The 16410-nt window shown below is 42.1% G+C and overlaps 1 protein-coding gene across 2 annotated transcripts; it reads left to right on the top strand.

Moving 5' to 3' along the window:
• Nucleotides 1-467: 467 nt before the first annotated feature.
• Nucleotides 468-9853, top strand: plekha2 (pleckstrin homology domain containing A2). 2 transcript variants are annotated; one of them, XM_079269983.1, is made up of 12 exons: nucleotides 468-669; nucleotides 3304-3464; nucleotides 3591-3647; nucleotides 4176-4224; nucleotides 4359-4456; nucleotides 5507-5638; nucleotides 5876-5965; nucleotides 6059-6127; nucleotides 6222-6292; nucleotides 7177-7240; nucleotides 8005-8082; nucleotides 8200-9853. In XM_079269983.1, the coding sequence occupies exons 2-12, from the start codon at nucleotides 3324-3326 to the stop codon at nucleotides 8644-8646; spliced, it is 1296 nt and encodes a 431-aa protein (XP_079126109.1). In that variant the 5' UTR covers nucleotides 468-669; nucleotides 3304-3323; the 3' UTR covers nucleotides 8647-9853. The 2 variants fall into 2 exon arrangements, with proteins under 2 accessions (XP_079126109.1, XP_079126110.1); XM_079269984.1 differs by lacking the exons at nucleotides 468-669; nucleotides 4176-4224 and having other exon boundaries at nucleotides 3311-3464; nucleotides 3591-3610; nucleotides 4371-4456.
• The last annotated feature ends 6557 nt before the right edge of the window (nucleotides 9854-16410 follow it).

Genomic DNA, 16410 nt, shown 5'->3' with positions numbered 1-16410 from the left:
GGTTGGTATGAATGACACTATTCTTCACTGTGTACCTGTTTATCCAGGTTTACACTCCCTTCTTTTATAGCTGCTCATTTATAGGCACCAACTGATTCGCGTGTATGTGTGGGTGTGTGTGTGTGGGTGTGTGTGTCTGACACAGTTCTCCAGTTGCCACCTGACAGTAGAAGAGAGAACATATCGCATGCAGTTGCAGGAAGAAATAAACTGCGCACGTTGATGTATTTTCAAAATAAAAGCTTCTAAAAAGAGCATAAACTGACACAACTAAAGTACGGATTGGGCCTTTACTGAATCGCAGATGTTAAAATGAAAACGCGCAGAGGTGAGTTGAGCTGTTGGTTCCTCGTCGTATGAGAGATCAGCAGCAGAGTAGAGGAGGAGGACCCGGCCGGAGCTCACAGGACGCACAGAGCACATCCGGGGCGGGTTTATTCTAATAACGAAACGTCCAACCCGGAAAAAAGACAACTCTTCTGTAATCCGATTACACAAACAAAGAGTGTGAGAGCCTGATGCACACCGGACCGGCTTTGATAATGTACGCTGTTTGTAAAAGTTATTAAAACTTTGTTCTGACATGCTCGTTATTTACCAAACGCGGGTGTCTCTGTGCTTGTGAGCGGTGCGGGGCGCTGGCTGGGGCGCAAACTGACTTCACTGCGGGTAAGTAGCCAGCCGACAGTAGCACTTTGTGACTGCGTGTGTGTCATTGTCTGTGTGTGTCATTGTCTGTGTGTGTGTGTGTGTGCGCGCGCGCGGAGGTTCAGTACTGTAGGTGTGGCAGGCCGTGGAGTCGTTGGATCTGGTGAGTCAGTGCAGGTCATCTGAGCAGAACTAATGTCGCGTCCGTCAGGTGTCGCTGAGTAATTCTGCCAGATCACGTTTAAACGTTTCATTGCGAGCTCATAATCACGTTATAGGCCACGTGCACGCCCATGGTTTTCAGTGGCGTGAATGTCGCATCTGCACTGTGGTCAATAATGTGAATATCCAGCTGTCATTAGAGAGCAGTGTAGAAAGTTATTCATCCACTAATATTGAAACGTGCCCGTCACAACTTCACACAAACCTTGTTTTGTTCAACTAACAAATCCAAATACAGTCAGTTTTATGTTCAGATTTTATGTATTTTATTTCTATTTCAAGCTACTTTCATATGTTTACTCCACACAGAATTCGGAGGGAAATATTGTACTTTTCACAGCCAGTAGTTACTTGTTACTATTGGGGTGGGGAGGGTGCCCTGTGGTCCTCCTTTTTAACAAAGGTTCGGTCCTCTGCAGTTTATTCTTTTTTTGACAAACCCTCCCCTTGACTTCAAAATACTTTGTCTCCTCAAAATAACCAACGATGTTTGCACAGTCCCTAAACATGTGAGGCCTTTTTACAGAAAGTACCTCAGGCTGTTAAAATAAGCTTCTACAGCATTTAAGTAACACTCGCATGTGAATGCATCAACCAATAATATCCCATCACTGTCAGTGGGGCTGGAGTTTTAATGGAATCATATCATGATGAAAGTGTATGGAGGTATTGTAATACACAATTACGTTGTCTAATTAATAATAAAAAGCATGTAGTAACTCAAATTAACTCCGATTTTGCCCGTTCTTGAGAACTTCATAGACGTACATAAGAAAATAGCTTGAGTAAGAGTGGCATCGGTTTCTGTTTCAGACAAGAGGTTTAACTTGTCCACAAATAAAGCAGATGTGTAAACTGAGTGGAGGTGGGTTTCGCTTCACTGCCCTGGATGTGCTTAAAGACAATGACGCTGTGATCTGTACACTATGTTGTGCCCTCGTACCTAAACTACATTTACATTCCTTGATATATATATATATGTGTGCTGTCTTGTTACAATTCAAAGCCAAAGTACTTTAAATGTAACATAGAACTGTGTTAAAGACTATCCTAATTATACACAGTATAGTGGTCAATTTTTGCCTAAAATGTCCACCTCACCGCTGCTGCTCCCTGTGTTGGTTCAGCCTGATGTTTTCCGATACCCAAAAAGATTTAGGTGTGTGTGTGTGTGTGGGAGTTTGTGGGGTGTGTCAGTCTCAGCCTGGGTGTCTGTGCCCTTTGCAGCTTCATTTTCTCTTTTCCATTCGACAAAGAGTTTCTGCTAAAGGCTGCTGAATCTCTGACCTATTTCAGTGGCAAAAGAAATAAAGGTTGTTACGACTGACGCGTCAGAAACACAACCCACTCATTTTTCAAAGCAGTTTCAGAATGAAGCGTTTTTTCTAACTATTACCTTGAGAATAGTGTCACAGAACTTCAACCAGGCCAGTGAAGCCACAGCCTAGTGTTTATGTTTGCCTGTGCTTTTGTATGACTGTATTCATGGAAATTCATCCTGTAAAAGTATCGACGGAGGGCTCAGCCATTCAGTCCTGATCACATATTTAACACGACTGTCACTTACGTTTTACTGTTTGTTCTTCAAATCAGTCACAGTTGTGGCCGAGTTAGCCGTCGTCATTACTTTTGTGGCCACATTCGGTCAATTCCTTTCAATAAATTCAAGTGTGGGGAAAAGTAAGACCCTATGTGCATAAAATCTGCTTTGCATCTTGTGAATGACTGCACCTAACTGTGTAGAGTATGCAGTGTGATGGTCTGCAGAGATGCAAAAGAGTGGATGGACTGAAGGTTCAAGGATGAGATTATAAAACAGAGGTCTCATCATGCCAAAAGTCTTCTGGCAAGTCTCTCCCCCTCCCCTCAAAAAAAATAAATACTAAAGTACAGATGTTTGCCATGGATAAAGTTCTCCTGGAAACCAGACATTTTTTGAAATACCAGCATACCTGAGAGTGTCTGAGCTGAATGAGTCTTTATTTTGTTGAGAAATCAGTCAGCAGCTCAGTGACTCACATGCATGGCATCATCTTAATGAATACATCTCACCAGACCGCTCTCCTCTTTTTCCCATTCCTCCTTCCCTCCTTCCCTCCCTCCCTCCCGCCCTCCTCTCTCTTCCCTGGCCAGTGGAAATGTGCGTGTGTGCAGTTCTTGAGTGCAGTCTGTAATTTTTGGCTGTGGTGGAGGGCCTCAGCTCAGCCTCGGGCTTCGGGGTTTGCTGCTCAGCCTCAATCACGTCACATGAAAAACTGCTGAGTGCGAGCGTGTCTCTTTCTCCCTGTGTGTATATGAAAGCTGGGTTTATCCCCCACATCTGTTTGTCTATTTCTTTCTGACCTATGCGTCCGTCTCCTTCTGTTGCTCCCTTTACATGTTTGCCTCTCACTGTCCATCTGACTGGAGTGTCTGTCCGCCTGTGTGTCCCAGTGACATGTGATAGCAGCAGCATGCCGTACGTGGACCGGTTGAAACGTGTATGCGGCTTCCTGGACGTCGAGGAGAAGGAGAACAGCTGCCGCTTCCAGAGGCGATACTTCATCCTGGACACGCAGGAAAATGTTCTGCTGTGGTATATGGACAACCCTCAGGTGCTCCACACTTATATGCATGACACACACTTGCACAAACAGCAAGAGGAAGTGGAATTGACCAATAGGAGTGTAACCTTGGACTCTGTGTCAATGACGAGTCTGTGTGTTTGTGTTTGTATGCAGAACTTGCCCAGTGGAACCAGGTTTGTTGGCAGCCTGAAACTAACCTACATCTCTAAGGTAAACCTTTTCACTTTGCTGTGGGTTGTAGTGAACTTACTGTGCAGGAGAGGAGACATCTGAGCCCAAATAGGAACACGTAAATGTGGTGCACGATATACCTGATCGGAGTTATCCAGAGTTAACGGTCACATGCAGAAGAAGACTTTGTAAAGTGTTCCAGATGTTCCAGAGATAATGACATCTGGCTGCACTGTAGTGCTGACAGCTCCTCCCTGGACACTCTGAGTCAAAGAAATGGCAAATGTATGAACTGTTTCTCCTCTTCACTTCTCTCTTCTCTTTTTGTCTCCTTTCCGCTCCTCCCTTTTGTCTCATCTCCTATTCTTTCCTTCTGTCTCCCCTCTCCTTGCCCTTTGCCTCCTCTTCTCCCCCTTTGTCTCTTCTTCTTGCCTCTCTTTCACCTTTGTCTCCTCATCTCTCCTTTGGTCCCCTTTTGCTTTTCTGTTGTCACCTCTTCTCTCCTTTTGTCTCCACTCCTTTCTTTCCTCTTGTCTCCTCTCCTTTCCCATTGTCTCCTCGTCTCAGGTGAGTGAAGCTACAGCGAAGCAAAAGCCAAAGACAGAGTTCTGCTTTGGTGAGTTTTTCAGAGAAACGGCGAGTCATGCTGATGCAGTAGTGCACAATGGCATTCATTTTCTTTACACATGTGATAAAATCATGTAATGCAGTTATTGTGGACCTTCATCAAAGTGATGTCTATCTCTGTAGTCATCAATGCAGTTTCCCGGAGGTACTTCCTCCAAGCCAACGATGTGACTGACATGAGGGACTGGGTGGCTGCTCTCAATAAGGCCAGCAAGATCACAGTGAGTGCAACACACACACACACCTGCACGCATACATGATATTAGAACCATATGTGTTTGTCCTATGTGTGTTTAGAAAAAGGCTGAACTCTGGGATGTTGATAAGAGATTTGTTTCCACCTGAGCGCAGGAAGCGGTGATGTGACTGAAACCAGTTCGGCCCGAGAGGGCTGAAATGCCGTCGCGTTGCCCACAGATACCCTCTCACACACTTGTTGAATGAGGAAATTGTGAATGTGCACAATTATGAGCGATAATGCACACACACGTCACTGTGGTGGAGGTGTCAAAACACCTTTGTGTGTGTGTGTGTGAGACCATGCTATGTACCGGTGCATATTATTTGTGCGTGTTCAGCGAGTTGACCAGGCCCTTGTTGACTAGCAACATCCAGACGACGGAGAAGAGTGTAACTCTTCTTCTCTCACCTGTACACTGACACAGGAAGCAGCGTCGCTCACTCTCTTTCACTTCCCCTTCGATTGGAGGCTCTCTCTGCCGCCTTTTTTCAGCTTCCACGGCCTCAATGAAACCTACAGTAATACTTTTTAAAGCAGAATGCAGCTGACGTAAATGCAGTAATGAAAGTAAAGCACAGACGGATGAAGTTCACATATTTATTCACAAATGATAGATTGATTATAATAAAGCTCTTAACATGATATTTCTATTATTATTTTTGCTTCTCCAGACAGAGGGCTTGTATTTGTTTGATGCGCCATTTATTATTTCTTCGGATTTATTTTTCATGTTGCCTTTATAAGGTATTTTAGTTCTTTAATGTTTTTTTTTATAAACAGCACCTCCAGTTTATACAGAACACAACAAATGCACTTAAAATTCTGATGACCTGTAGCTCTTGTTCCTCTTGAATGAACTTATTTTTGGGCAAAATTCATATATTGTACAGTAAATAAAACTAAAGTAATCAAAGAACTCAGTAATAAAACAAAGTTAATAGATTGAACCACAACCTGTCCTTGACTTTCAGTCATACGAGATCTGTTCCCTGGTTCCCTGATAATATCCTACCGGCTGCTGTGCCGACAGGTTCCTAAGTCTGGCCGTGATCCTCCGAGGTCCGACGTGACCGCAGCAATCGGCGACACCCAGGGAGGAAGGAGACAGCATGCCTACAAGACCGAGATCATCGGTGGCGTGGTGGTGCACACTCCCATCCAGGTAATGAAGAGGAAGCTCAAACCGGTGTGGTTACTATGACGGTATCAAAGGACACTGATGATGCTGGAAGCCAGAATTAGCATTATGGGTCATTGTTAGTTTTTTCTGTGCTTGCTCTCAGCCTCCATAACCACTGTGTGTGTGTGTGTGTGTAATCTAGTGTATTTTGAAGATGGCGGTTACACTGACCACGTTCGTTGTGATGATATTGAAAATGGTGGTAATCAAATGTTTCAGAATGAGAGCGAAGAGACAGAAGGGAGGGAGAGGAAGGGCAACAGACCAGGTGTGCTGAGGTGCGGTTACTGTGTCAAACAAGGAAATGTGGTGAGTACACAGCCACTTATAACTGATGAGCTCTGTGTTCAAACAAAGAAATCTGCATGTGGAAACTGTAATGTGTGTGTGTGTGTGTTTCAGAGGAAGAGCTGGAAGAGGAGGTTTTTCCTCCTGGATGACAATGCAGTCAGTTACTACAAGTCTGAGATGGTGAGGAGCCCGACTTTTTGTTTTTCCTTTCTCACATGTTGATGACTGTGGTCTTTGTCTATCCATGTCTGAATTGTGCTTACGTATGTCCCAGGATAAGGACCCTCTCCGAGCTGTCCCACTGAGGGACATTCAGAAGGTCCATGAATGTCTCGTCAAGTCAGGGTGAGTCAAATGTGAATTCACCATTTCACTTTCTCTCTTTCTGGTTCTCTCTCCAGTGAACAGAACATATTGGACTTTGAACAGATAGGAACAGCATTCATGTTTTTGCAGCATACAAACAAACGATCGGCTAACATACAGTCGATGTCAGTAGTTTCAGTTTTGTTATTCAGGGAGTGTATCCTCAACCCCATCAGTTTTCTTCTGATTGTTTGATCAGTGCAGGATAAAGCTTGGCTGATGTTATACAGGTGTTGTTTTTAGCTCACAATCAATAGATCTATGATCTACAAGCATATATAGAAGCCGGAAGATTTTATTTTTTTCATAGACCCTTCCAACAACCTTTATTTTCATTTGGACCTTTAACACAAAAAAGTGGCTCAATTAATTATTAAGGTATGGGGCCATTATTGTAATCCGTGTGTGCATAATCACATTTTTAAACGTTTGGACTCATATCAAATACATAACCTCCACCTTTTAAAGAGAAATGACTCAACATGACACACTGCAATTCTGACTTGTATTTCCCCCTTTCTGTTTCCTTTAACAGTTACAAAGCTGTTATTTAGACTTCTGTTTTTAATGGTTGTGGTTATTATTTGATTCGTTTAGGTATGCGGTTAAATACAATTAATTTTGCATATCTTGTGAACAGTGCAACATGGGAATGAGGAAAATAAATGACAATAGAAAACAACCTAACAGAAGATGAGGCATCTTAAACATTTCCAGCAGTGTCTGGTGAATGCCCGGCCACTTCCTGTAGAATATAAAACTGATACAGATAGTAGATTTGTACACTGCTAAATACTATCTAGCCCTCCCCTTGGCCACTGTTTTATTCAGCATGATCATTTTCCACTATGTGTGTCCATCAGGGATCTCCTGCTGAGAGACAACCTGTTTGAGATCATCACCAGCTCCCGAACCTTCTACATTCAGGTACAGCCTTACTGTTAAACCAACCCATCAGAGGCTTAGTTCCTCACAAGTTTTAAAGTATGTTGGGAGCTCTCTGGCTCTGGGTGAAAGCATGATTATATACAAATGAATCTGTTAGTCAGAGCAGAGAGGGTCTGTATTCGCAGGTGTATCTTCTGTTGTTTTCTCTAAATGCTCTGCTGCTGATGTGTGGCACTGGCTCTTATTTTAGGAGCATGAAAAGTTTGTTTTTGTGAAATGGGCAAAGCCATCTGTTACCATACCATTAATAACATCCTGTCGCCCCCTCTCGGGAGAACAGCTGACTGAGACGGTGGGGTCGGATCAGATTGGGGGGGGAGAGAGAGAGAGATTTTAGTGTGCGCGATAAAAAGGAACCATGACAAACATTTCGTAAACTGAAAAAACACATGCATAATAAAAAAAACAACACATTACACTGAGACCATGATCATAGTGGAAAATCATCTTAAACTAAAATTAAACGTGAATTATGGTTAAGAATTAGAGCAGGTCATTGATATCTAAAAGTTTGGAAAACATAATGGCGATTAAAAAAAAAACACAGAACAATTTTTATTTATCTTTATTTACTATGTAAATGTGACACTTCGGGTAATTTTTGTTGGTTTTTCATGATGGCAAGAAAAATATAGAATATCGCCAGTGACACATATAACAGTTTACATATAATAACAAGCGTGAAAATAAGTGCAGATATGCAGTTCTGCAAGGCTTTATCTTCTGATCACATTTTTCTACAGACGGACTCTCCAGAGGAGATGCATGGCTGGATCAGGGACATTGAGATGAAGATCCAGGACTTCAGAGGTCCCCCTAAGGTAACTCTGTCGTCTCTCCTCTTGACACAAACAAATCTTCCATCCTTTCTCACTATACGACGTGAAGACTCCAGTTTATGATAAACACTGATCCTGTTGCTGTCTCTCTCATTGCAGGGTTTTCCATCTAAACGTGTTGCTTCTCTCTGTCGAAGTCAAAATGCCTCCTCGGCGTCTCAAGGTCAACAGAGCGCTGAGCACCGACCTGCACTGGTCAAGTCCTGCTCTGTGGCACCGGGCTGGCAGCCCTGGACGCCTGTCCCTCCGTGTGAGCCCTCCATCCTGGATGCAGAGGATGAAGACAGTGCTTTCAGCTCTGCGCCCACCATGCCTTCGCTCTCCTCCTCATCCACCTCTTCCTCAACCTCCTCCTCCTCCAACTCCCTCTCCGCCGCAACCCCCTGCCCCGGCGTCAATCCGGCAGCTTCAGCCAGCGGACTGGGGATCCTCACAGCGTCTGGAGATGTGGCCAGCGGGCGTCGGAGGCACCGCTCGCAGCCTCACAGCGGCTGCAGCTTCCCCTTCAGCCTGGACGAAGATGGCATCCGCACCACAGACGTCTAAGTTCAGTGAAGTCTGTCCAGACCCCTGTTTGGACTTGAGAGTTGGTATTTGCTTTAAAATGAATGTGACTGGTAATAATAGTGTTCCCTGCTAATGAAGTGACACGGTGACCAATCCGCCTCATCGCCATGATGTGAGATGGGGGGGGGGCCTCCTGCTGGTATTGCAGCTGCATTGCAGGCGAAGGACGCACCCAGCTGGAAGGGGACCAAGAGGCGCAGTGTTTGTCGTTCACAGGACCGTGAAGAAGTACGATGGAGTGGTTTTAGTGCAACTTCCTCTGAAAACTTGAATAATCTTGTTGTTAATTGTTCTTGCGGACTAACAAATGATGGCACATGCTTTCAGTCTGTTGCACTTGGCTCCGTTGTTGATGTAACTCTGTCATTAAGAACGTGTTTTCACCCCGGCTAGAAGTATTTACCAAGAAGTGTTTAAGGCATTTAAACACATTATCTATATATTTTTTATATTCAAACTCCTCTTCACAAAATACTTTTCAAAAATTGGGTCTTTTTGGTTTATTTTAAAGCCAGCAGTAGTTATTTTCTCTTTCTTCCTGAAACGCATGTTATGTGACATCAACTTTTCTTCATTAATAATTAACAAGCATTTGATTACTCACATCTAATCAGGTGTCTGGTGGAAAGTATAAGTGTCGGTCTCATAAAAAAGGTACAACTGAATGAGGGCTCTTTTGTTGTCAGCAGCAACGTTTATGTGTTCGCACTATGTTTTAAACAGAAGCTTTTAATACTTCAAAGAAGATCAACTGTCAGTAAACTGTGACTCCTCTTAGCTTTTAACAGGGTACCGTAATGATACAGCAGTGTTTTAGATGGTACTTGTCGTAGGATGTACTGCCAGCATCGAAGTACAGTTGATCAGCTGATTGACAGCTTTGTAAATGTGATTTTCTTATTCCAGCATTATGTGGGAAAATGTGCCACTACTTCTGGTAATTTAACTGTAATTCTGCACTTTGCTTGTGTTTTTTGTTTCGTTTAAAACTTTTACAGCAGATATTACAGCTTCCTCTGAGTCGATGCCTCAGATACTTTGTGTTGCTACACCAGCCCTCCTCAGGGTCACCTCAAGACTTCATTGATGTGGTACCACGTTCCCGACTGTTTCAGTTTTCTGAAGCTGTGTGCACTTGTCTGCCTGCATATAGAGTTAATTTTCTTTCTTGTACATTAAATGATGCTTTTTATTTGTCTTGTTTGGGTTGTTTTTGATCGCCTCGAAAGTTCACTTTGTTTGACTTTTCGCACTTTCTGCTGTCTCGTGGCTGTTGCTGTGTCAATCCACATTTTGCACCACAAATAGCACAAACTAACGTGACATTTTCTAAATTTGTTTTTGATAGAAGGGGTGGCATTAAGACTTCTAAAGTTGTATCTTTGTTTTCTCTCCCAAGTGCAAAAATGTTCCAACTACCAAGCACGTCAGGGCCAATGTATTTGACCTTTAACACAGCCACCCTTAACACATGCATGCACGCCATACACATGCCAAACTAGTGCCCAGAGGCTGTGTTAAGTGAAGTGTTTCACACATCCAGTGCAAAGGTCCATTTGGTAAAACGCCTAAAACGCTGACCTGACCTCGGTCCACTTCCCTCTCTGCCTCCCAGTGCAGCTGTGTCGCTGCAGGACCGACGAGAGCAAAATGTCTCCACTGAACAGTTTAAAATTGTCTTAGGTAAGTAAAAAAAAAAAAGGCCCGGAGTGCCTGTGAAATGTCAGCTGTGTTGAAATGAGTTTTCAGTCTGTTAAAGACGGAGCTCCTCTAGGTACTGACAGAAATCCAAGCAGAATGTCAGGACGGACCAGTGGTGACGATGAGAGGGATGCAAGTTTAAGGAAAGAAAAAGAACGAAAGGGATGATGTGGAGGACGGTGTTTATTTGTGGAAAACAGATCATTAAAAACCCTCTTATTTCTTGACACACTGATTTAAAACCTCCCACCAATATAATCAACTTCTCTGGTGAGCTTCTCATCGCTCCATAAATACTCTTTCACAGCCTTAAGGTGCAAACGGTTTGAGAGACAATAAAGAGGTAAAGGTCTGAAAAATGGCAACACACAATAAGCCTTCGAGGTTGAATTCATTGTGTGTGTGTGTGTGTGCAAACATAATGTAAAGGTCACGCTGCACTTCAGTTTGACGCCTGTGAGTGACAGGCAGCTCTGAGGGCAGACTGCCACCCTAAATGTTAATGTTCCCACATGGATGAATCTGCACCAGACTGCTCCTTCTCTCCCTCCTTCTCTGCCTCTTTCTGATGCCGTCACACTGGTGATTTATGATTTATGTTGCTCCTAAGTACAGTCATGTTCCTGTAGCTGGATGATTATGCTTTGTTGCTGTAGTTGTAGTTCAGGTGGTTAATATGTATACAAGTCAAGTGCAATGTTTGTTTCTTTTGGACTTTGTCACATTGATTTATTTTCTTTCCACTGTTCCACTGCTATTTCCCTGTTTGCAGAAGAAAGCCACTAGAGGGAGCTGCAAGACGACACACTTTATTCAGCACACTTTAAAATGAGCAGTTCAAGACGCCACGAGCTCTTAAAGCGGTCCTGCTCGCATTCAAGCACCCGCTTTGAAACCAAATAAATGTATTCATAGTGGCCATTAGGCCTTTCTATGTCATTCACAATATAAAAACATGACAACAATTATGAATCGAGGATGACGTGGCAGCTGCTAAACAATGACAGGGTACAATAGTTTCCTGCGTATGGTCTTGATGTTACTGCTCCTAGTTTGTCCCCTACAAAATAAAAGTCCCAATAACAATAAAATGAGATCAGATCTTCTGATCTGCAGTCAATGATCGGAACACAGCCTGATGAGAAAATAAGTATTGCATGAATTGATTGATACATTGATTTACTTTGCTATTTCAGAATAAACACTGTTGACTATATTAAATCAAGATGTACACTTAATTAGCCTCAAAGAAGAAGTATAATCAAGTTATACTGATAAAAGTTGTGATTCAGCGGCAGCAAAAAATGTGTGTCAGTTCATGTGTTGTAAAATCATCACAAATTTGTTGCAAATGATTGGAGGTATAATGGTAATTTACTTTTTTCAAGAGTTTTTCAAGGTCTACGGAGAGTTCACCCATGCAAGCAAAAAAAGTTGATACAATTATATGCATTTAATCAGTTTGTGGAATGACAAATAAAAATGATTAAACTGACTAAATATATAACTTTTATAGGCCTCTGAGCAACACTGACCACCGACGTGTGATATGTAAACGTCTTCACTTCTAAACCACTGAGTGATCTGATCTGATAGACATTTACAACAAGACAGATTACACACACGGACTTTAATGAAGAGCGTTACATTTAACTAAGCTGTGCAGAGAGCAAAGTCTCCCTAACATGTGTAATATGAAGTCATATTAATGTAGAACAGGTTTTCCTTCATCTGGACTCGGGGGCCCCGTCTGGACCGCTGCCAGACCCCCTCCCTCCTCTGTTCCCACATCAGACCACCTTACAAACTGGAGGTTGAGGGGGGTTGGAATGTATTTTGCCCTGTGTGATGTGATTGTTTGCAGAGAAATGGGTTGACCTTGCCCTCTTATGCCACACACACACGCACACAGTCGCTCTGGCCGAGCTGGAGGTGTGTGAGACAGACCTGCTGAGTGCAGGAGGTCTGGGACCCCGTCACCACTTCCTCCATACAGAGAACAGAGGATCCAGTCAGCTGCAGCCAGGATGGGACAATAATGAGCCGTCCAGCCGCCACCGCCACCTCATTTGCCTCTTACTTTTCCTCTGCATAGACCAACCAACTGAGGGATATAAGTTATAAAACCATATGAAGAGTTACAGTCCAAAAAGCAGTAAGCAGTTAGAAAATTGCATCAAATACGCAAAAATAGTGCCAAGTAAATATAACACAAAAAAATCAACCTGTGACCGTATGTGTGTTGTAGTGTCATGCACAAGGATACTATCGTGAAAATATTGAGTTTTCAAATAGGCTCAATATTTCCTTTTGGAAAGGTGATTTACATCATTTAAATTTAATGAAACATTTGAATTAGGTTTCTGATACAAATTACTTCATAACTACTGCCTACTGGTTTTTTAAAACTGAATATGTTGTTTTTGTCTATATACTTAGTTATTAGCAGATTTTGCACCAAATTGAAATGTTTTTTTGGGTGCCCACAAAAATGAGTCAGACTATTTTGTGATTTTCTATCCGGAATTAAAAATGTGCATTAAAAACAACAACATAATAAGCTTTAAGTCAATTAGACGGATTATATTTAATTATTTCTAACTAGTATTAGATTGTGTGATAGTAAACTTCAACAGAGGAAGTTTTACAGAAGTTCTCGGAAATATTTGATGAAACTGTCTTTCAGCAACACGTGAATTGATTTCGGTTTTCAAAATAAATGAACGGTTACAAAGATTTATCTACGAAGGATCAACACACAGACGAGTGAGTTTTGCCAAATCACTCATTTTGACTGAGAAGTTATGACTTATTTAAAGGAGCAGCATTAGTTCCTTATAATGTTCCTCACTAACATTTTGTTTTCACACATACAAAAATCCTCAGAAATATCTGATTTAATTTTACAGTACACAGTAACAACCCTGTGGCATCAAACGGATAAGTGAACATCTATACCTGTGGCCTGTTGAATTATTATTTAAAAAAAATGTAGAGGCTAATAATTAATGTAAATCAACATTTTAGTGTATTTGGGAAGTAACTACACATGGTAATTCTGAGCAAAATGTGACAATAAATGATGGATCTGTTTAATTTGCTTTTTCACGCAATAGCATTTTTTCTTTCTTTAAAAAATATTTAGGTCTTCATTTTGATTTGCCACGTCTGTTCATTTCTGATTGGTTGGAAAGTCAAATAATTGACCTGTGGGTTATAAAATGGCGCAAACAAAATCCAACTGTAATCCAATATAATGAGTGCGATACATATTTCATGGTAATCCTTAACTGACAGCAACACACACGTATTTCCGGGTGTGGTCTGATCGACATTGGTTAAATAAGCTATGTATGTTCACTTAACTGCTTTTTCAAAATGACTCAAGGTATATAGGCCTTTTATTCCGGAGACTTTTTCAAACTTTTTCATAAAAAGTAATTCCAGTAAAGTCAAGGTTTGTTGCTTGTTGCTTGAATTCGTGTGTGACTATGTTATTATAACTCATAATCAGTAAAAGAAAATAATAATAACAATGTTAATATTATTAATTTATTTTGACTCTTACTTTACACTTTTTCACTTTTGTGAACTCCTTAAATTATCTTTAAAACGACTCCGCGTGTGTCTGAGCGTGTCTGTGTATTGGTAGACATAGAGTATCAGAGCAGATCGGAAACTTGATGGGTCAACATTTACACACGCGCACACACACCGGGCACAAATCCAGACTCTCCCAGTGGCAGCGCGCTTTCACTGCAGCATCCGCGTGTGCAGGAGAGGCAGTGCACCGAGCTGGTGACTGTCACCGGGGAATTGTATATGTAAACACGGTAAGACCTGCAGTTGTGGATACATTTTTGAAACAAAAGATAGGCACGTGCCAATGCGCAAAAACGTGGCACATTTACGCACGAGAATTCCAAACATGCAGGCTGTGATCTGATTCATTTTCATATTTTATTGCATGTTGTACTTCTTTTAAAAAAAGCAATACACATATGAACTTAACATATTGATAGGCTCCAGTCTTAGGTTATTTCAGAACACTTGTCAAAAATCTCAAAGCGTTAGAGATAAAGTCAACATCACATTCCTGCAGCGTATCCTCATACTAAATGAAATACAAATGAACCACAGCATGTTGGCCTCGCAGTGACCCCTTCAACTTTCAACTCTGGATGCCTCCGGTTATCAGGATCTACAGTAATCCAATCAAAATGTTGCACGCTCGCGTCAACCCACTGCTGCTGCTGCTGCTGCTGTTGCTGCTGTTGAGGCCTCATAATCTGTGAGATCATATGTGAGATTATGAGATCATATGTGATCTCATGTGAGATTAGACCTGGGAATTATTATCATTTCAGGGAATGCAAACCAAATTATCATCAGGGGTGTTATATTAGCAAGTTACAGTTGTGTTTATTAAACAATATAAGGCATTGCATTGATTAATATCCTTTTGTGAATTCATTTTCGTAGCCCACTAAAACAAATCCCGTCATTGATTAGTCATATAAGACATATAGGTCTTTCTTTTAGTATATATGCTTGGAGATGAATTACCTCATAATTTGGGTTAAAAAATACCTCTTTCAATTCCCATCCTATTGTGTTATAATAGTAATTTTCACCTCACAACAATGGCCAGAAGGTTTGATTAAAGCACCAGTAAAATATTCCCATTTTCTCTGATTGGCACTCAGTGCATCACTCAGTGCATCTGAAAAGTGAGTTACAGTAGTCAATGCGTGAAGAGATAAATGTGTGTATGATCATTTCTAATTCAGGTGTTTATACTACAGATCTCAGTTTACTGATATTTCTTAGATGGAAGAAACATGATCTGGACAGCTGCTTAACATGAGGGTCAAACGACATGGATCGATCAAAGAAAATCCCTAGATAATAATAAATGTATCTGATCAATCAGGACAGTTTGACTGATAATCCAGTTTTTCGAGGTAGAAAATGAGTGTGTGTGTGTGTGTGTGTGTGTGTGTGTGCGTGCGTGCGCGCGTGCGTGTGATCGGCCAGTGTCACAACCGTGATTTGGGCTGCAGATACCGATGCACCGCGCAGACCTATGGGAGCGCAGGGAAGGCAGAAGGGGGAGGGCAGAGTGTCTGAGGCGGACTTGACTCCATTTGTAAAGAAGAATCTGATGAGCGGGGTTCAGATCAGGGCTGCCGCTGAGTCCGTGAGGGCAATAAAGAGAGGCGCGATATCAATGAGGAGGAACTTACATCCGCTTTGAACGGATCGCAGCCTTTGTAGCCGGCGGTGACAGGGGGGCATTGGAGCGGACGAGCCGCGGACTGAGCGCAGGGAGACGGACAGCGGAACGAGAAACAACCCGATGATATTTCGGAGCTGCACAGGGCACATGGTGGATTTTTGAGAACCGACGCTCAAGCATTTGAACTGTTTGGATTTCAAAGATAATTTAGTGGGAATTAAAGCAAGCCAAAAAAACAAAGCAGGCTGCCGTGCGCGCAGGAGCAGGATGAGCGTGTTTTCTGCAGGGAGAGTAGAGCAGTGCATTTGAGGTAAAGGCCCTCAGGGACACCATGCAAAATGCACATGCACGCACACACACACACACACACACACACACGCACACACACACACACACACACACACACGCAGACTGTGGTTTGTTTATTTGATGTCAGCAATATGCACTTTAAAAGCTGCGTCCACTTTTAAACAGCATAGGCTGTAAAAACCAGCTGTCAATCATTAAGGTTGACATACAAAACATGAACAATAATGTAAGCAATGTGACCTCTTTAGTTATAATGCAGACATCTGGATTTTTAATATCACATAAATAGGCATGATCAATAGCAAGCATGTCATGTCATCATTAACATAAACAATGTTAAAGTTCAAGTTCGCATTATTTTAAATGGAAACCTGCAGGTTATTGAACCAGTTGCAGTGTAAGTCAGTATGATGTAATGTTAGTCATTATCTTTTTTACCACAATATAATAGGGACCAACGTTGACCGCCTCTTTGTATCCTTTAACAAAAACGG

This window comes from Melanostigma gelatinosum, assembly GCF_949748355.1.
Source record: "Melanostigma gelatinosum genome assembly, chromosome: 6".
Taxonomy (NCBI): domain Eukaryota; kingdom Metazoa; phylum Chordata; class Actinopteri; order Perciformes; family Zoarcidae; genus Melanostigma; species Melanostigma gelatinosum.
The sequence above is the reverse complement of the archived record's forward strand: the minus strand, read 5'-3'. Positions and strand labels throughout refer to the sequence as shown.

Excerpts from the sequence above, each read along its gene's own strand:
- plekha2 (XM_079269983.1), top strand. The coding sequence starts at position 3,324 with ATGCCGTACGTGGACCGGTTGAAACGTGTATGCGGCTTCCTGGACGTC. Across the intron at positions 3,465-3,590 it reads GGTATATGGACAACCCTCAG|AACTTGCCCAGTGGAACCAG; the intron begins GTGCTCCACACT and ends GTTTGTATGCAG. Across the intron at positions 5,966-6,058 it reads GTGTCAAACAAGGAAATGTG|AGGAAGAGCTGGAAGAGGAG; the intron begins GTGAGTACACAG and ends TGTGTGTTTCAG.